This window comes from Cucumis melo, chromosome 6 (assembly GCF_025177605.1).
Source record: "Cucumis melo cultivar AY chromosome 6, USDA_Cmelo_AY_1.0, whole genome shotgun sequence".
Classification (NCBI taxonomy): domain Eukaryota; kingdom Viridiplantae; phylum Streptophyta; class Magnoliopsida; order Cucurbitales; family Cucurbitaceae; genus Cucumis; species Cucumis melo.
In genome coordinates this window covers 29,099,920-29,119,178 of record NC_066862.1, presented here as the reverse complement: position 1 = coordinate 29,119,178, position 19,259 = coordinate 29,099,920, and the positions used below count along the sequence as shown (strand labels likewise).

Genomic DNA, 19,259 nt, shown 5'->3' with positions numbered 1-19,259 from the left:
ACAAACACACTTTATTATTTTACTATTTAAATCCACAATCATTTGACATTACTGTCCCAATATACTTGGTTTTGAAAGTAACTCTAGTAGGAATGTATTATTACTTATTTGTTTGATTCAGCTTGTTCTGAGTGTCAAGATGAAAATGAACCACTAAATTTATTAAGACATATAGGAAATTGAATCGACCAACAAACAATTCGTTCGGTCTAAGTAATTCATCACATACATCTTAAAACTCAAGACATAAGGAATCGTTGTTTCATCTCGAAACCAACTATACCGATGACACCTTTCATTATACTAACTAAACTTGATATATATTTTGATAACCAGTTAGTTTAGGTTGGTTTACTTAGTTTGTTGTCAAACTCAAACCCAATAAAAAAAAATTTTGTTTTCTTTTTTAATTTTCAAGTTACATCACTAAACTAACCAAAACTTGATGAGCAGTTTTGATTGATTTAAACAATTTCTTGTTGTGCCTTTCCATGCATCCTAACTCGTAGGATATTAAATTCCATGTATGTGGCTTAATTGTTAAACTCATTCTTTTTATACAAACCCAAACGTAGTTTTCACTGTTTTTATGTAAAATTATCATATCCAAAAGAATCCAATTGCACGTTTGATTAATTAGAGTGTTTTGTGCAACGGTGTTTCTAAAACGTTTACTAAGACTTTGTAAAATTCCTAAATTCTAAATAAAAGCACTTAATAAGTGTATGTTCTTTTCATTTAAAAAGTTCACCCCTAAACATTCTTTTGACTCCCCCCAACCTGCCTAAACTATATTCAATCTAGTTAAGAAAATTCAACATCAAAATATAGCAATTAAAGCATAATAGATAGAAATAATAGTTGAGTCATAATGAAGATGAAAAAGAAAAGAAGAGTGAAGAGAACAGAAATGGCTTATCTAGAACAACAACGACTGCTGCACGACAACCCTTCCTGTGAATGCCATTATGTGGGGGCAATTTAATCCACCTGTTTTCATAGGATTCTTTTCATCTTCCACTACTCTCAGTTGCCCAATGTTTTATGCCACAGAACCATCACGGGAAGTTTTTCATCCTCAGTTGAATAGTAAACCTGCCAACACCATCATAAACTACAATTCGTGAATATAATCCATGATAAACTGCTTATGATTAAATCATTTTTCAAGTGCTTAGATCGAAAAAGAAATGTTTTTCCCTTTCCTCTGGGTGGTGATAGATAAGCATAAACAAAAATACGATAGGGCTCAACAATAATACACCGATTTCTAAAATATTAGAATATAGACAAGTTGAGAATATATGTAAATTTAACATAAAATACTAGAGGTACTCCGGTGAGGAAACATATAATGTCAACTATGAAGTTGATTAATTATTATAGTTTGTATGAGTACAAGACAACAAAATACATTATCCAACATTTAGAGTAACAAAGTTCTCAATAAAAAAATGAAGACAAATTTCTATACAAAAAGTAAAAACTAAAAACTAAAGGCCTACAAGAAATATAAGCTTAGTTTGTAAAATAATAGGTTAAGGTATATGTGATTTGGACAGAGTTAGAATTTAATCTTTAAAGCTTTAAAAGCTATAACTTGTCCATGTGATTTTGATAAAACCTCGTTAAATAGTTTCTATGGTTTGATAAAATCCTCATAAATAACACCTATATGAAAATTATAGGACAACTAAATACGAAGACTTTATCAACACAATAGAGATAGATTAATTTTCTCTCAAGTATAAGAACCAAGTTTGCAATCTAACTAAAAATATAACTTCTAATCTCTGCCATTTGTATTAAAATTCTCACATTCTTTCAAAAGTTGCATGAGTACCAAGATATGAATTATATTGATTAAGAAATACAAAATAATCCCAAGTACAAAAGAACCTGGAACCTCCCTCGTGAGTGTACTCACCCAAGCCCTAGAACACTCCACAAAATAGCCTCCCCTCCCTCACCCACCCTCCTATTTAGGACATTCAGTATTGACTATTAGTTACCAATTCCTTAACTAATTACCCTCATACCCCTAATCTCATACTAATCATCTAGTATCTAACATTACCTTGGAGTAAAAATCCTTTACAATTTTGAATGAAAATTGGGAATTAAAATAGGTGCGGAAATAACCTAAAACGGTGTGGGGTTCAGGTCTTAATTGACATATTCAGTTTTGAATTTAATTAATTTCTACCTCAATAATAGTTTTGAAACAATTACGAAAGGTTATGAATAATATTGCACATCTCAAAAGAACAAGGATATTTTTGAAACGATGGACAAAGTTCAAGAGTAATAATTGCAATTTAGCCCTGGAAAAACTCTTGTTTTTGACTTTAAAGGCACAGCTATATTTTCATAGAACGAAACCAATGAAATGGGTGGGCGCCTTCCAACATACTATGCCCTACCCATCAGATGCACAACAAAATTAAACAATGGAAGATTTCAGACATCACAACAAAAAGAAATGACATCGAGCCATCATAAAAAGGAAAGTAAATTAAGGGTACTCACAGACTCTGGGCCAGACCTGCACAAGTCATATCAAAGTGATGGGACAAATAAACGGTTAGTATGAATATCATCATAAGAAATGTATGCAATGAACATACTGAAAACCTTGGTTTCTTATATGTGTTTGATTCTTTTGGCTTTGCCCTTCCAAATGGGAAGCACAATTTCTAAAGAATCAAACGGTAACGTAAAGCAATTCAATTGAGAAACAAGAAGTTGAAAACAACATTCTGCTTATTGATCTGGGGAATTTATGCTACACAAATTACAGAACACGATTTCAGAAATTTGTCTGTGGGTCCTAAATCCACAGAAAACCTGACTGATTATTAAAATATGGTACTTCACCAGCATCATATTACTGGGTGCAACAGGAAAATGTCAACAAAAAAAATATCAGAGGGTCAAATTTAGTACCTAGGTTGTTCTACGAACAAACAATTCAAATTTCAAACTAGCCAGACTAAGAAAAGATTAAGGATAAAGACAAAGACATGAAAGTATTAGATAATTGAAGTGATTCGGCTCTTATTGAGTCTACCGGAACCAATATTCTTGATTCAGAGAATAGAAGTTTTGAATATAAGCTCTTATTTAGTCCACTGTCTATCTATCACCTAGGGTACATATAAGTTAAACTTTTTTTAAAAAATATCTATGAATTTTGTGTTTCAAAAGTATCTTATCCTTTTAAAAATTGTCATATTACCATTGATCTTTCATATCCGTGTCAAAACTACCCTTCAAGCATTTAGCATTTCAAACAAAATTAGGACCTAAAATATTGTGGTGATCCAAATTCCAAAATTTCATTTTATGTCAGCAGACTCACACCCACATTAATCTGTGGCTCTTAATTTCGCTGTCTAAAATTCTAACGTTTATGAAAGGTCAAGGGTGATGGTGCAATTTTAAGTACAGAGGTGTTTTTTAAACAAAACACAATTTTGAGATAAGTAAACAAAGCTTTTTAACAGTTAGACATGTGGGAATGACAAACTAACACACCGAGAGGTCAGTTTTTACATAAATAATCAAAGATTTCAAAGTGCATTCTCATGCGTACAAACTTAATAAACATAGCATACATCATAATTCATACGTTTATTTAATGAACTGTATTTATTGGAAACTAACAGAGCTTAGTTGCCCCTGTTAATTACAATATCCAAAAAGATAATTTGAGTAAGTGATCCTTTAAGTAAGGTTTCAGAAGTAACAACTTCATCCATATCTGTTGTCCTAAACTGAGGACAAATTCATAGACCATAACAAATCCTGAAAGTAACAAACTCTGTTAATGAATATGAATTAAATATCAAAATCAGATTTTTCAACTGTTCATGAACATGAACGTATCCACATAAACTTATATTGACACTCCTACTCTTTTTTCCTTATATATGTCTCAGTGTCTGGGCTAGTTTGCATGTACTTCAGCTATGTAATAACAATTATTTGCCACTACGATATTTGGTCGTCGTGGATATTCTTAAGATATTAAGTCCTAAGTAGATTGTAACCAACCATGGGCTGAACACTTATTGACACTCCCAATTATTTTCCAAAAATAAAACAACCATTCAAGCCATAGAAGAATATGGATTCACTCTTCAAATACCTTCTTACCTTGCCACGCAGAAGCTAGGAGATGGAATAAATAACATCCTAACACATAGCATAGTGACTTGTCTAAATCCTAAGAACATCTCATAAAAGGGTGACTTGACTGGCTGCCATCCTAGCTAAGAAGGAAAACAATTCTAAAATAGAATGATGCTACCTGAGGTATAGTGCCACACATGAGTTCTATGACCTTTTAGGCTTTGTTACGTGACTAAGTGTTGAACAGCTGTACATAGGATGAGTACCGAGAATTAGATTTTTACATTCACCAAAAAGAGAAGTTACAATTTTGTTTTGCACACTGCAGTACAAAGAAAGGAAGAAAGACAGCAATATCTACTGATATATTCACTTATTTTATGATGACAACTGAGATCAGTACATGGCCCCTTAAATATACAAACACTGAGGTTACAAGTAGTAGAATATAAAAATTCTATACGAACAGAACTTAAATATACCTATTATATACAATCCATGAGGGAGCAAGACATTAGGGGTATTTGACTAAACAAGAAGACCTTTGAATGTAATCAAGGACTGCATAAAGCAAGATCGGAAACCGGCTCAAACATATGGCAGAAACTAAACAGTCTACAGCGCAAAAAAAAGGTAAAGTCCACTAATGGTGGCTAGCCTATAGAAGCTTGAATAATGGATATCCATGAGAAGCTACAAAAGAAGTTTAAAAATTGGATGATCTCGCCTTCTATTTGTTGTTTATACCTTCAAGAGGAAGAATCCACTGATCACTTGCTTCTGCATTGTCCTTTTGTAGTTAAAAGAGTGGCTGGCAATTCTTAAAGCGTTAGGGATGGTTTTTTGTTTACCTGAGAAATTCATAATTGGCCTATGGAGTTGCTCCATGGTATGTTTTTCGATGGCAAGGGAAAAGCCCTTTGGAAATGTGCTACAAAATCCCTCCTATGGGACCTTTGGCGGAAAAGGATTAGCCAGTGTTTGAACATAAGTCTTTCTCTTGTAGTTCCTTCTGAGTTTTACTCCAACACAAAGCCTCTTGATGGTTTACAAATCATACAAATTTTGTTTGGTTGGCTTTGTGGGGAGGGGCAATCTCTACCCATTGCCCTTCGATTTTTATTGGGTTCTGTTGAGGTATATAAGCTTCCATTCTTACCCAAAAAAATAATAACAGTAATAGAATGGTAATAAGCAGTTTACAGCACCAAAAATCACACTAGTAACTAACCTTCACCATTCATCCTTAAAATTTTAAACGAATTTATACTCGAAGAAAAGAGAAGTCAAGAGTAGTAGACCATGGAATACTCCATTCTCGTGTCTTTTTCTTTAACAACATATGGTATCTGAACATTTATGTTCAAGAGATACCAAGTTCTCAAGTTTGGAATTACACGATACGGAGAGCAAAATATCAAATTGATACCGAGTCAAGTGACATATCACATAATAAAAAGAGAAAATCAAGCAATACATTCACAAGAAAGCTCCCAATCCAAAGAGTATAGTATACACTTTCATTTGAAAATTTCTTAGCTACAAAGCAACATCGTGTTCAATTAATTCCAACTCCGAGTCGCTTTGTAGTCATGAAGCTTGGAGTTGGAATCTGTATAGTACAGTATACACTTTCAAGTCTTTCAACAGTTTTCAATAAGCCATCACAGATTCACAACAACTTCCCCACCAATCCTTGTCCCCTCTAGTCAATCAATCGTTTACAGTATCAAAATAACAAGCGCATACATAACGACAACAAGGTCTACAGACTGGATTCCCAATGATTTTAAGCACTCTGCTTGTTCGTGTAATCGATAATCCATTGGTATCCACAAAGATATTTACAAGCCAGGCGGCAATTACTAATAAAATATATTTTCTTTAGCTATTTGTCATCTTTAATATTCAAATAGTCGATCTCGATCTACGAGCATCTTTCACTCGAGTAATTTCAGTACCTGGATCGGAGAATAACCACAGAACGATGGCGCAAAAGAGAATGATGAAAGGGATGGAGTGGATGAAAATCTTAGCGAGCTTAAGATGGCGACGTTTCTTCTCGGCAGCGTGAGAGAACGGACTGAACGTTGGCAGGTAAGGCTCTGATTCCAAGCCGAAACTCACACTCGAAGATCTGAAGATTGCGGATTGCGACAAAGACGACGACGACGACGAATATACGAATCTCTTATCTGAGACTATGGAGGCACTCGATGATCTCTTCATCTGCTTCGCTTTCCGGTCGCCGGGGAAATCCAGGGGAGTGGATGACTTGAGAGCTCAAGTTTGAGATATGGCGGAAAGTGAGAACCCGCGGTCAATTTATAGGTAAAACTGTCACGCCTCGTTTAACCCATTTTGTCTCCTAAAAAAAATAAAAATTACTTTATGTGTGTTTGATCTCAAAACACAAATTTGAAAAGAAATGATTAAGAAAAACGACGTGATTAGCAAATGTTTATATATTTATAAATCATAAAAACTACTTTTATTTATCTTATAATAAATTCTTGTTAATTTCTTTGTAAATATAATTTAGGTATAAAGAATTAGTTAAACCGTAGTTTTAATCTTGAGAAAGTTAGAATTTGTCCTATAGTTAGATAACATATCATATATATATAGTCCTTATATTTTGACAACTTTTCTAAATAGTTGTAATATAGCAAACAATGGATAGAGTTTGATTTAATTTGTTATTTTCTATTTATTAAAATGACCTTAATAACATAACAACGATGATAGTTTCAATATTTTTCTATTTTTTAAAATGTTTCAATAACAACCATAAATGAGTTATTGAAGTTTTAAAAAGTAACGATTTTGATACTTTAGATATAAAAAAAATGAAAATGAAGAAAACAAAAATGATCATTTTTCAAACGGTTCGATTACGGAATAAAATGAACATTTTAAAATTAGATTAATACGAGAATGAAAATATTCATTTTAAAAATAACTAAATCAATGAACAAAATAATATTTAAATTAATAAATAAATTGCATGGAAGTGGTCATTAACTGATAAATAAATGTAAAAGAAAAAATGACAGACAAATCGTACATACTCCTAGCTCCCTCTGTCTCTCTCTCTCGTCGGACTTTTGGGAGTGTGGTCTATCTCTCTCTCTTTCTTGTTCTGATCTCCATCTAATCGGAGATTTTATTGATTCCGTCAGATTTTGAGGTGCGAAATTTTCGATCTTGTAGCATCTGTTCCCTCCACATCATCAGATTCGGAGTCAAAACCACTGTTCTTCATCTTCTCGGGCGTTTAATCATCTAGGGTTTGATCTCTCTCTCCCTCTTTGCCATTTTTGTTTCTAATTGCTAGATTCTATACGTTCTGGTTTTCCAGTTGACTGTTAACACATACCATTGTCATCGAAGAACTCAATAGTTCAAAATGCGAATGTGTGTGAAGCTGGGAAACATATGATTGTTTCTTCTGTTACTAGAAATGTGATTTTTCATTTCCTGTTTCAAATTTTATTTATTATTAATTTCAGTTTATGATGATAAGAACACAAGAGTAGTGAGAGCCTTTGTGCACACATCAGCCAGCGGAAAGTTGTGATTGTATGTGAAGAATTTTAGGGAAACCATATAAAACGTTATCACTAATAAAACTTTATCGATTTCAATAGGAGACAATTGAGATGGCTACCTAATTATCATAATAAACAACCACAGGCATGGGCGAAGGTACATGGACATTAGAAAGTAACTGAGTGAATCAAACCAACTCACTGGAGATACATGCCACTGTTCGGTACTTGGCCTCAACAAAAGTTTGTGCCACACCACACCTTAGTGGGCTATTTTGTAGATTCCCCTAAAATGACTCTAAAGCCAATAATCGAGCAATTGGTATCTGGGAAAGAACCCCAATCAGCATCTAGAGAAGCTCCAAGCTGAAAAGTAGTAGAAACTCATAACAAAATTCGTTGGCCAGGGGAACCTTTTAGTTAATGAAGTAACTGATGTACAACCGTTCAAACCTCCAGATTGAGGGTGTTTAAGAAACTGAGGAGATGAACTGAATATGAAATGTTTGATTTGACTATATATTGATTGAGGGTCCTTGATAGATATTTAACTGAATAGTGTCGATCAGAATTAGCTGATTAATTACTCAATGTTTAGCTGTGTAGTTTTCAAGGATCTTACTTATGATGACATTAAAATAATTATTGCAATGTTATAATGGAAACGACTAGCATTGTTCTTGTAGCCATTCCTTAAAAAATTTCGTCATACAATGTACGCAATGAATAGCATGCAAGCCTTCCACAGAAGTATGGAGATCGTGATTTTAAAACTTTTGTGGTAGCATTCTTTTCATTGTCGAACAACATTAACCTTCTGCCGTGGCCTGTGTGTATAGTTTGATCTACTTGGATTCTCTCATATTAGCACATAGTAGCCTCTCTTTTCTGTTCTTTTTTTTTTTTTCTATTTAGCTTTTTATTATTTTTTTTAGAATGAAAGCTTGTGTTAGTTTCTCTTGAAACTTGTTCTATGCAGAATATAAATTATGCATACCACATAACTTCTAAATGTAAATAATATGATCTTTTATGTATTATGTTTTACTTTCCACCAGAATGTGCTGACTCCTACGAAAATTTCCATCACAGTTATGACTTTCTTCAATGTACTTATGTGTTGTGCTGATCAATCAATGCGGTTTATTGCTGCAGGATCAAACCTTCACGCTCTTGTTATACTTCTGTTTAGAAAATGACATGGGAAGAAGTTTTGAAGGTAATTTTTCCTTTGCTGGAAGGTGTGGACCTTGCTTCCTGCATGGCAGTGTGCAAGCAGTGGAGAGACATCGCTCGAGATGATTACTTCTGGAAATGCTTGTGTGCCAAGAAGTGGCCTTCAACTTGCAAAACGTCCCATCCTCCGACAGATACCTACTATAAACTTTATAGAAACTTTTACAAACGCCCCAATAATCGACGGCTTCTCCCTCCTCGACTTTCCTTTGATGATTTAGAGTTTTTTATCGACATTTGGAGTGAAGACAGATTAATCTTCTCAGAAGCTGTTTCAGGTCGAATCCTCCAAAATGGTATGAAGAGCCCACCACCTGGTACTAGTAACGTGCTTAGTTATCATCTCGAAGTCCCTGAGTTCAAGATGACACTTCCTGTTGAGCCAAGGTTCTCAATTCCAATATCCAATACCGTAAGCGCATCTGTGCTTGTGGGACGCAAGGATTCCAACAAAGTTGCAAGGATAGTGAATAAATCAGTATTTGATTATATTGATCGGACTTCGTATAGGGCATTGGCTTTTGACTACCTCGATTTTTCACCTCTCCACCCATTTGTCTCCGGAATCCGAGCATGGATCTCGTTGCTTTTCATGGACGATGGGAATGATGGTGCAATTGATGTTTTTGGAATAGTAATGGATTTCTGTGATGCTGCAAACACAAAGGATGAAGTATTATGGCTTTTAGACTTGCTTGATTGGAAATGAAGGTGTTGCCAACGTCAACTTTCAAAAACTTTAATTTCTGGTAAACCCATCCCTTACTTGTACATAATTTTTCATTCCATTTCATCAATAAATACAAACAAAGTTCTTTCATAGAAGAAAATCATATTTCGAAATCGATTGAAAGGAAACTTGCCTCTCTGCTACTTTTAATTAAACCTTCATCTTCTTCTTTTCTCTATACCCTTTTTCCTTTTTTTCATTTGAAGTTGTTCATCTCTGTGTTCATTATATTGAACCATTTTTGTAATTTTTTTGTTTTTCTAGGTTTAATATATGGTACTGTAGAGACAACAATTGTGTAAGCATTATGTTTTTCTTCTGCTATGGCCGGCCACGAGGGAAAATATTACTGAGTCGTAATGAGGGAAAATATTATTGATGAAAGTTTTGTGAAATTAATGAAACTTTTGGGACAAAAGATTAGTGATGGAACTTTTGCGGAATGAAGAAAGCTAAGATAATGTGTATGAAATTGTTCACAAATATGGCAGAAAGAAATAACAGTCTTATGCTCAGATTAAATTTGGTCTACAAATAATAATATTAATTAATTAATTAAATAAAATAAAAAGATTTTTGGCGCTCTCACTTTTCCAAAAATACCCTTAGTTGTTGAAAGCCTATAAATAATTAACTTTGGGTTCAAGATCTCAATTAATTTCATTAAGAGGAAAGAGAGAAAGCGTAAACTTTCTCTCTACCGAATCACTTCCCTCTCCTTCTCCGCCCTCTCACTCACCATCACATTGCGCTGATTCACCACCACCATCTCCTCTGCTGCTTGACGTCTCACCGGCTCCGATCGTGAAACTGTGGTATAATAATCTAATCTTTGCTAATGGACTGTAATTTCTTATTATAATTATTTCCTTGTATCCATGTTAAATTGATTTACTTATACCATAGTTCATCTCTAATTCTTAAGAATAAGCAAGATATTTTGTTTTTATTAAAAGATTCATATAGTAACTATCAGGGGCGGATCTAGAAAATATATTGACGGGGACTAAAAGAAAAATAAACTAAGTAGGATTTCAATTTAGGTGGGAATGGGAACTGACAGTCAAAGTAACTACTAAGCTAATTATAACTATTAATTAAATTATTAATTATAGGTATTTATAAATTTGATAGTTTTAAATAATTAATTTAATTGCATCGGTTCTTTACCATCTATTATGTCCAGTTAATTATGTATTTAGAGTTTTAATAATTAAATATATCAAATAATAAGATTCAATCTAATAAAATAACCAAAATATTATCAATGTATCCATCTATATAACTTTAACTATTGATATTATTAATTAAAATTAAATTACGTCTAATAGTTTTGTTTTTTCTTTTTTTTTTTCAATGGTTTATTTGGCTTAGGATTGAGGATTATTTACTATATTATTATTATCATTTACTTTATTTTATATTTTGATATTAGATTCTCAACTTCAAGATAATTTCCTGACATATTGTCCACCACTTAATAAGGTATTTTTAGTGAATATTTGATGAGTTTTGTTATGTTTAAGTTCGATTGTTTCTTTTTTAGAAGAGATTTGAAGTAGTTTTAGATCAAGTCACATCTACGGTAACTCTTTAATGAAACATTTCTTAGAAAAATCATATATACAAAAAATAAAATATAAATTTAAATTAGTAAATAATCATTTTATAATTCTTAAATGAGTTAATTAGCATGTCTACTATAATTATACATCATTAACATTTTGTTATTTATTTTGTATGTTAGTGAATATTTTTGTGTGTGATATAATAGAAATGTCAATCTAAATTTTATGTCAATATGAACCTATAGAAACATGTAAATAACAATGAATTTATATCAACATGTCAACGAAAATTTAATACTATATTACAACACGTAAAATAATAATAAGAATAATAAATGCTTCCAACGACCAACCATCGCTTGAGGTCTCTCCATATCCAATCGAGAACAGTATAGTAATAATCTAAACTTTGATAATGGACTATTATCATTTGCGAATATAATTAATTGCTTTTGTTGTATGTATATGTATTAAATTCATTTACTTAACCATAATTCATCTCTGATTGCTAAGAAAGATACTTTATTTTTATGGAAAGATGAAAATTGTTTATACATTGGTCCGATTATAGTTCTCATTAATTAAACTTTAATCAATTTGGGAGGAACTTCTTCAATACTGAATTATGAATTTATAGCTTTAATAATTAAATAAATCATGTAATGGAACTCAATCTAATAAATAACCAAAGTAATAAAATATTATTAATTCATCCATACTTTAACTATCCATATAATTAATTAAAAATATATGTCTAACAATTGCTTTTCTTCGTTTCCATTTGTTTATTTGGTTATAATTTTGGATTATTATTCGCTAAATTATTATTATCAATATATTTTTTTTTCTTGGAGAGATATTAACTTCATTTTATATTCTAATCTTAGATTATCAACTTCAAAGGAATTCCTTGGTATACGGTCCGCCACGTAATAAGACCTTTCAATAAATATTTGGTGAGTTAATTCAAAGTGTTAGCTCTTTTTCATCCATTATCGGTTATAGATTTTGAACCATAAACCTTAAGATTTCGTTACATTTAGGTTCGTTTGTATTGTCTTTAGAATAGATTTGAAGTAGCTTTGGATCAAGCCATGTCTACAGTAAACTCTTTAATGGAAAGACTATCTAGAATGACTTCGTTTAAAATATTGATTTCGACAAAAATATCCACATCATTATAAATTTATAGAAATTCCAATGAAAATATGATCAAATGTCAATATGGATTGATATTTCTTAGAAAAGTTACGCAAAAGTTTAAAAATAAATTTAAATTAGTAAATAAACATTTTATGATTATAAAACAAGTTAATTAGCATGTCTATCATTAATTATATCGTTATTATATATTAGTAATTAACATTTTGTTCTTTATTTAGCATGTTTAGTGAATTTTTTTCCTATGAAATAATGGAAATGTTGATTTACACTTCAAGATAATATCAAACATATAGAAACATGAAAATAATGATGAAAATATCACAAAAGATATATATCACGATCGATCATAAATCAAAAATAACTTTATTTTCTTTTTTGCCTTTTGTGTAGCAATGGATTCTTCTAGTGGTTATTTACCATTACCACTTAACCAATACGTTGGCGTCAAGTTTAGGCCAACCGATCAACAACTTCTTCATTATCTTTATAGTAAGATTAATGGTCAACCATATTTTCAAGGAGCTATTTTCGACTTTGATCTTTATGGTGGAACCGAGCCATGGGAAATCTGGCAAAGTTTCAAAGGAATCGATGGTGAAGATCTCTACTTCTTTACTAAACTCAAGAGGTCAACGAAGAACTGTGGACAATTGTCAGCACACATCAGTCACAAGATTGGGTTAGCCAACGTCACTTGGAGTGGCGAGAATTCAGCCACTCCAATTTTCGCAAATGAAGATGATGAACAAATAATTGGTTACCGCAAGCGCTTTAGGTATGTTCTTTGGTTTCAGTTTTTGTTAAACTTGTTTTCGATATATGTTGGCATTGCCTCGTTGTTGAGTTTGTTTTAAGTTATTAGAAAATTGTCATGGTGTTGCTTTATATGGTATTTTGTGATAAATGATATATATGATTATGTACAGGTATGAGAATGACCAAGTGGAAGAACACCATGGTGAATGGATAATGCATGAATATAGATTGCACCAAAGTTATTTGGCGTACCAAGATGTGGATCATAATTATGTTTTATGTCGAATAAGGAAGAATGAAAGGGCTAAAAGAAAATTAGAAATACGTGAGTTGCAACAACCCAATAAGAAAAGAATGACGGCACCAAAAATCTATCCTAATAAAAGACTAAAGACAAAAGCAAAAGAAAGTTGTTTAGTTGATCAGTTGCAACCGATAGAGCCAAGATTAATGATACGTCAGACGATCTACAACTCGAATATCATGCCTGATAAGACCACTTGTGAAGATATCAGTGTTGTGGACCACGTACCGAATATGACTGCTAATCAACATAACGTTTATACGCCTTTAATGGCCACAAATATTGAAAGCAATAATTTGGGTACTGGTCTAAATTTAGGTGACTTGAACGACGACGAATGGATGAATTGTATAAATCTCGATGAATTGAACGACGTTCACTTTCCATTTTACACCGAGGGCAACTTCGACGAAATTAAACATCGTGTATTTTCAAAGTTTGATGAGAGATAGTTATTCATTGTAAAGACGTTATATGAAACTTATTATTATTAATAAAGTATCATTTATTTCTCATTTCTAATACAATAAATATCATTCTATGTCACTCTCAATAACATTTTGGTTTGCTCTTTATAAGTACTTGTTCAACCACTAAAACGAACATTTTAAACGTATATAGATTAAAAGCAACAAATTAGTTTGAATGTGTATAAGAACAAAAAAGAAAAAAAAAATTATCATTTTAAAAGTTTAGGGACCAAATGAGTATTTAACCATCAATTATTAAAATGAATTTAGCTTAGACGTAATTAATAAGATCTTACGTTTTAAAAATGAGAAGTTCAATTCTCATCCCCAAAATTGTCGTACTAAAAGAAAGGCTGTTATTAAAGTGATTATATTTTATTAAAAATGTATTTATGCTAAACTCTTAATAATCCTTGTACCCTGAAAAAGCTATGAATAGACATTAAATTTTACTATATTTTTTTTATTTTACTATATTTAAAAATAATAGTTATAAAGCCGTTGAAAATGATACCTAGAAACATGTATTATTATAAATGACAAAACAGTTAAAAATATTATAAAATATTGCAAAAGTTTATATTATATCAATGATAGATATCGATAGAAATAGTAATTGTGAACTTTTTTTTTCTTCTCTAAAATAATAAAATAGCCGTCAATTGCAATATGTAATTCTTTTCTCCACTCATCTGAGCTTAGAACTTTAGAGTGGAGGGAGCAAACGAAAAAATTTCAACAAGAAGAAAAATACCAATGCTTGTTCTTCTTGTTCATGTCACTCATCAAACTCCAATCCTTGAGTCTATGAGAATATCCTCCATAAACTGAAGAATTGATATAGTGCTAAACTTCAAGATATCCTTTCTATTGAAATCATAAACTTGTGAACAACAATTTCATACGCGCAAGTTCGGTTGCAGTTACGAATCAACCGAATGTAGTTCAAAAACAAAAACAAAAGATCATCTGAGAATTGTGTTTTCTATGCAGTCTTCTAATATATAAACCTGCTAAACCATTTTTTTAATGGCCACATTCATATAACAAATTTTAACAAAGTGGAAATAAAGCAGAAAATTTTGAACTTAAAAAGGGCTTCTAAATGAATTCTAATAACAATACTCATCTCAGTTAGCAGAATTTACATCTTACAGTGCAATCATCTCTGATCTTCAGCAGCTTCCAGCACAAACAAGGCTTTGAGATTAATGTAAATATCTGCAAAATCAGTTTTATCAGTTGAATTTTAAGACATTGAAGAAGAGATTGGAGGTGGAAAGGAATCCTAATATGCAACCTTCTGTTCATCTGCTTTGCTTCTATACTCAGCTTTGTTTCTTCTCTTTAGCGGCCAAATCTAGAAATGATTTTTTCTTTCTTTTTTTTTTCTTTTGTCTTATGAGTATAAAACTTTGCTAGTTTTATGAGGTATAACAAAAATTGTTCACAGTAGAATATATAAGAGTGAAACAGCTAAAAAGAAAAGGAGTTGAAACTTGTAAAAAAGAACTGGCAAAGTAAGAGTATCAATCTGATTTCACGTTGAGTTCTCCACGACTCTTCTTCATTCTAGTAATCCGTAACGACACAGGTTTTTGCAACACGGAGACATTGATGTTGTTCCAAACGTCAGGCTTGGTAGGGAGTCGTGCAATTTTTTCGGCAATTTCCATGTCTTCTGGGAGAACTGAACCAAACACCGTATATACTTTGTTCCATTCTTGGTGGTTTGCAAGACTTATGAAGAATTCAGGTCCGGAACCAACCCATGCTACCGAACCGCGCTTTATGTATGGGCAAACTTCAGTGGGAATCTTCTTAAACTGAATCCCTTGAGATTCCAGTGTTCCTTGAACAAGTGCAAAAGGAGGACCTAAAGGAGCCTGGCAGTTCAAAGAAATTTAAATAAGATATATGGTTACACCTCATGGCCTCGTATGGATTGTCTTTGAACTAACAACCATGGGACTAAAATTTATTGCATCATTATTTGGGGTTTTCACTCAAAACATACCGTGCCATAAACAACAGAAAGGACCTAGGTTTTGTTTTCAGAGCCCTCACTCGAGATTATCAACAATTGATGCTATGAAAAAAAATCTAAAAGCACCTTCTAAAATATCTTGTAAAAGTATGCCCAAACAGCCATATCAAATAAGATTCATTAATATTTTAATCCTAATAGATTAATAACTGAATCATGTTTTCATGTTCCTGATCCAAAGAGTTGTTTGATACCTTTACATCTCTCCCATGAGCATTATTACCAAGGAATCTTAGCCTAATTGTTATATGAATGAGGCCATTAACCATGGAAACTTATAATTGATCAAGACTAATATCCAAGTCATCAAATTTGATGGACGTGAAAATGCGATTATAACCACGGAATGCATTCAATGCGTTGAGTTATCTTTCAATTTTCGGTCAAGAGTGTGAAATATCAAGTATGCACACGAAATTAAAGGAGATGAATTCTTACGTTTTCGATGTGGTTTCCTTTTGAGTCCCAAGATTCCCCTCTACCCTCCGCACGGTAAAAGTGACAACCAGCACAATGTCGCAATCCCAATAACTCGAGAATATAAGCAACTGAATGAGGAGCACAATCAGGGAAGAGCTGCATAAATTCAGAAAACGTCACAAACACTAAGTATAGTCGTGCAAGAGTGGAAGAGGTAAATTTTCACAATATGAAGATGCACGGAAAAAAAAACCCCGCCCCTTAGTTATGTATAAAACAACTGATTTCATAATGCAAGTATTTTAAATAACAGATCCTCTAAGAACTTGAAACTAAAACTTTAAAGTTACATGGCATGAAGCTCTTGAAAAATTAAAACACAATGCCAGATCAGCAAAAGAAAAATTGAAACACATTAACTGTTATGTGCTAATTTATGCATTTATCAATTAGAGACCATTGTTATCAAGACTTTAGATAGAAAAACTACCCATACGAATGTCAATTTCAGAATGGACAAAGCCATAACACTCGTCATTCTGGATCTTGGACCATTTCTTTGAACCTCATGAGATAAATTTTCAATTCATGCTTGCTATGTAATTTAAAGAGTTCTATAGATAAGATCTTGTAGTTTCTATTAGTGAAAAATATTTCAGATATTCAACTGTTTGGTCAAGACAACAACAACAAAAACTTGAAACGTAGTTGACGGAAGTATGGAAGAAAAATTCCCTGTTCTGTATAAGAAACATTAGAACAAATAATCAAACACAAGTTCCATGAGTTTGGAAAGGTGGGAGAATTTTGATGAATTGAGAAGTCAACTCTAGAATCCAGAGAACTACGAATTTAGAGCACCTACAAGTAACGGAAGTTACCTTGATATGAAGGGTACCATAATATGTCTCCAGCGCAACGATTCCCTAGGAAATAAACCATTGGAGACCCATCAACAGACTATATCAGCCGAAGATAACGCAAACAAGCTTATATCTAAAGAGTTGGTGAACGCAAAAAATGGCCACTTTCTTCATGATATGTCTATAAAATTTGGAATGGGACATTCAAAACTATCTACTTCATTGATAAAAACAATCACAAACATTCTATACCTCTCCTCTCCCAAAAATAATCCCAGAAGTCCAAATACTTGTTGTCCCGCCTTCCTGCCGATCAGGAGCCAGTGTATCCTTCTGCTTCTTCAGCCAGCACTGTCAATAAAGATAAATCACACATAAATTCAACTGACTCAACTACACAACACAAAGCACAAAATGTTGATTCAAGTCCATATTGCACAATCATAAGACAAGAAAAGCTACAGAAACTGATCTCATATTGACCAAACCTGAACTTCTCTAACTCCTTGGCTGAAGGAAGGACAGAAGATTTTCCTTCTTTCATACTCAACAGAACTACTTCAGAGGTTAACATTTTATGATTAGATGAGTTTTCCCTAGGATAAAAACCATTTGACATTATCTAACTAAACTAAGTAAACTCGTCTTATAAATCAAATGGCTCAACTACACAAATAGAGCATAAAACTTAGTTTCAGGTCCATAATACACAATCAGAAAATAACAAAAGCTACAGAAATTGCTCCATAATGACCAGAAAATGAAACTCCGTCTCTCTCGTTGGCTGAAGGAAGAACAGAAGATTTGCCTTCTTTCATACTCAACAATACCACTTCAGAGATTAAGATCTTTTGGTTAAACATATGTGTATTCTTCTCTAGGATAAGCAACTTTTGAAAATGATCTAACTAAACTAAGCAAAAACGTATTAGAAAGTACACTGAAAAAACAGAAACAGATTAAGACAATGATTAGAAGTAAAAAAAAGTCATAAACTAAGCATTAATGGAACTTACTTCACCATATTTAGGACCACATTTCTCTTGATCTCCACAATACACCCAAGTATCACACAAGCAAGGCCCATCATTCCCACTACACATAGCTTTACAAGCCTGACAACACAGCTCAGAGGAATTGAACTTAAATTCAGAACCCCACTTCACAGCCGGTCCCCAAAGCTCCAAATTCTCAATTCCCCTGCAACATTTCTCTCCCCCTTCATCCAAATTTCCACCATCGCCATCTCTAATCACTGCAAACGATTCAAGTTTCGAAGGATCCCCGCCATTGAGTCTGAGCAAAAGAGGAAGAAACGTATACACGGCGGCACAGGAGATGAGGCTCACAAAAATTAAGATCGGGAGAGTCAAACGAGATGATTCTTGGTCAATTGGCTTACGACCCATTTGAGAAATGGCGACGAACTACAGAACCCAGATGCTAATTCCAGTTATTGCAATCAGAGACCCGAATTAGAGAAGCGGGACCAGCTAGAGAAGCGTTGACTGTGGAAACTTAGGTGGGTTTTGCACGTATTTCGAACATTTCATAGCAGAAGTTTCGATTTTCGAATTTTCTGCGAGTGTTATTCATGGGTTACGACATTGAAATCAGGGTGGAGCATTGGCAAAAGAGCAAAATGAAAGAGAGATCATAGTCAACGACTACCATGAAGGCGAGTGGAGTTGGGTGGCAGCGCAGTAGGAGAAAAGAAACGACAGCGTATTGAGACGGAGAATAAAAAATTACTTTCATGACTATTTTAATTTAGGTTTAAATAGGTTGTTTGAAATTTATTCAAATATTAGTACCAATTTTAGTAGTTATATTTTTTTAAAAATCTTTAATTTAGTCCTCCAAAGTCATTTTCTAATATGTATTTATATTTTTGAAATTTACGCTAAAACTATTAATAAAAAAATAATTACAATAGTGGAGACTAAAAGTCTCGAAACTAAACTTAAATATTTAAAAATACCAAAGTTAAAATTGAATAAACTTTAAAATATAAGA

At 32.7% G+C, this 19,259-nt stretch overlaps 4 protein-coding genes across 16 annotated transcripts; 2 read left to right on the top strand and 2 right to left on the bottom strand.

Annotated features, from left to right (window-relative positions):
- Positions 1-828: 828 nt before the first annotated feature.
- On the bottom strand, positions 829-6,363 carry LOC103490852 (uncharacterized). 8 transcript variants are annotated; one of them, XR_007821840.1, is made up of 5 exons: positions 6,096-6,235; positions 4,313-4,381; positions 2,947-3,807; positions 2,530-2,545; positions 829-1,095 (listed from the first exon to the last, which is right to left on the bottom strand). XR_007821840.1 is itself a non-coding variant. In XM_051086450.1 (3 exons), the coding sequence occupies exons 1-3, from the start codon at positions 6,361-6,363 to the stop codon at positions 1,059-1,061; spliced, it is 321 nt and encodes a 106-aa protein (XP_050942407.1). In that variant the 3' UTR covers positions 829-1,058. The 8 variants fall into 8 exon arrangements, 2 of the variants coding, with proteins under 2 accessions (XP_050942407.1, XP_008448788.1); XR_007821842.1 differs by having other exon boundaries at positions 3,071-3,807; XR_007821838.1 differs by having other exon boundaries at positions 829-2,545.
- Positions 6,316-10,168, top strand: LOC103490854 (F-box protein At5g39250). Of its 4 annotated transcripts, XM_051086449.1 has the most exons (4): positions 6,316-6,465; positions 7,317-7,424; positions 7,785-7,842; positions 8,841-9,806. In XM_051086449.1, the coding sequence occupies exon 4, from the start codon at positions 8,881-8,883 to the stop codon at positions 9,628-9,630; it is 750 nt and encodes a 249-aa protein (XP_050942406.1). In that variant the 5' UTR covers positions 6,316-6,465; positions 7,317-7,424; positions 7,785-7,842; positions 8,841-8,880; the 3' UTR covers positions 9,631-9,806. The 4 variants fall into 4 exon arrangements, with proteins under 4 accessions (XP_050942406.1, XP_050942404.1, XP_008448789.2 ...); XM_051086447.1 differs by lacking the exon at positions 7,785-7,842; XM_008450568.3 differs by lacking the exons at positions 6,316-6,465; positions 7,785-7,842 and adding an exon at positions 9,916-10,168 and having other exon boundaries at positions 7,177-7,424; positions 8,841-9,670.
- An 81-nt stretch (positions 10,169-10,249) lies between these two features.
- Positions 10,250-13,907, top strand: LOC127143769 (NAC domain-containing protein 2-like). Of its 2 annotated transcripts, none has more exons than XM_051086445.1 (4): positions 10,250-10,466; positions 12,107-12,175; positions 12,774-13,158; positions 13,310-13,907. In XM_051086445.1, the coding sequence occupies exons 3-4, from the start codon at positions 12,776-12,778 to the stop codon at positions 13,893-13,895; spliced, it is 969 nt and encodes a 322-aa protein (XP_050942402.1). In that variant the 5' UTR covers positions 10,250-10,466; positions 12,107-12,175; positions 12,774-12,775; the 3' UTR covers positions 13,896-13,907. The 2 variants fall into 2 exon arrangements, with proteins under 2 accessions (XP_050942402.1, XP_050942403.1); XM_051086446.1 differs by lacking the exon at positions 10,250-10,466 and adding an exon at positions 11,119-11,136.
- Positions 13,908-14,754: 847 nt separating this feature from the next.
- LOC103490837 (uncharacterized) lies at positions 14,755-18,991 on the bottom strand. Of its 2 annotated transcripts, XR_537938.3 has the most exons (6): positions 18,260-18,991; positions 17,496-17,594; positions 17,262-17,306; positions 16,399-16,536; positions 15,214-15,799; positions 14,755-15,134 (listed from the first exon to the last, which is right to left on the bottom strand). XR_537938.3 is itself a non-coding variant. In XM_008450550.3 (5 exons), the coding sequence occupies exons 1-5, from the start codon at positions 18,650-18,652 to the stop codon at positions 15,443-15,445; spliced, it is 1,032 nt and encodes a 343-aa protein (XP_008448772.2). In that variant the 5' UTR covers positions 18,653-18,954; the 3' UTR covers positions 14,755-15,442. The 2 variants fall into 2 exon arrangements, 1 of the variants encoding a protein (XP_008448772.2); XM_008450550.3 differs by having other exon boundaries at positions 14,755-15,799; positions 18,260-18,954.
- Positions 18,992-19,259: the final 268 nt, after the last annotated feature.

Bases quoted from the DNA above. Each gene is read 5' to 3' on its own strand.
- LOC103490852 (XM_051086450.1), bottom strand. From the start codon at position 6,363: ATGAAGAGATCATCGAGTGCCTCCATAGTCTCAGATAAGAGATTCGTA.
- LOC103490854 (XM_008450568.3), top strand. From the start codon at position 8,881: ATGACATGGGAAGAAGTTTTGAAGGTAATTTTTCCTTTGCTGGAAGGT.
- LOC127143769 (XM_051086445.1), top strand. From the start codon at position 12,776: ATGGATTCTTCTAGTGGTTATTTACCATTACCACTTAACCAATACGTT. The intron at 13,159-13,309 runs GTATGTTCTTTG...GATTATGTACAG, and splicing joins GGTTACCGCAAGCGCTTTAG to GTATGAGAATGACCAAGTGG.
- LOC103490837 (XM_008450550.3), bottom strand. From the start codon at position 18,652: ATGGGTCGTAAGCCAATTGACCAAGAATCATCTCGTTTGACTCTCCCG. The intron at 17,307-17,495 runs GTATAGAATGTT...TTTATTTCCTAG, and splicing joins TTATTTTTGGGAGAGGAGAG to GGAATCGTTGCGCTGGAGAC. The intron at 16,537-17,261 runs GTAACTTCCGTT...GAATTTATGCAG, and splicing joins ATGGTACCCTTCATATCAAG to CTCTTCCCTGATTGTGCTCC.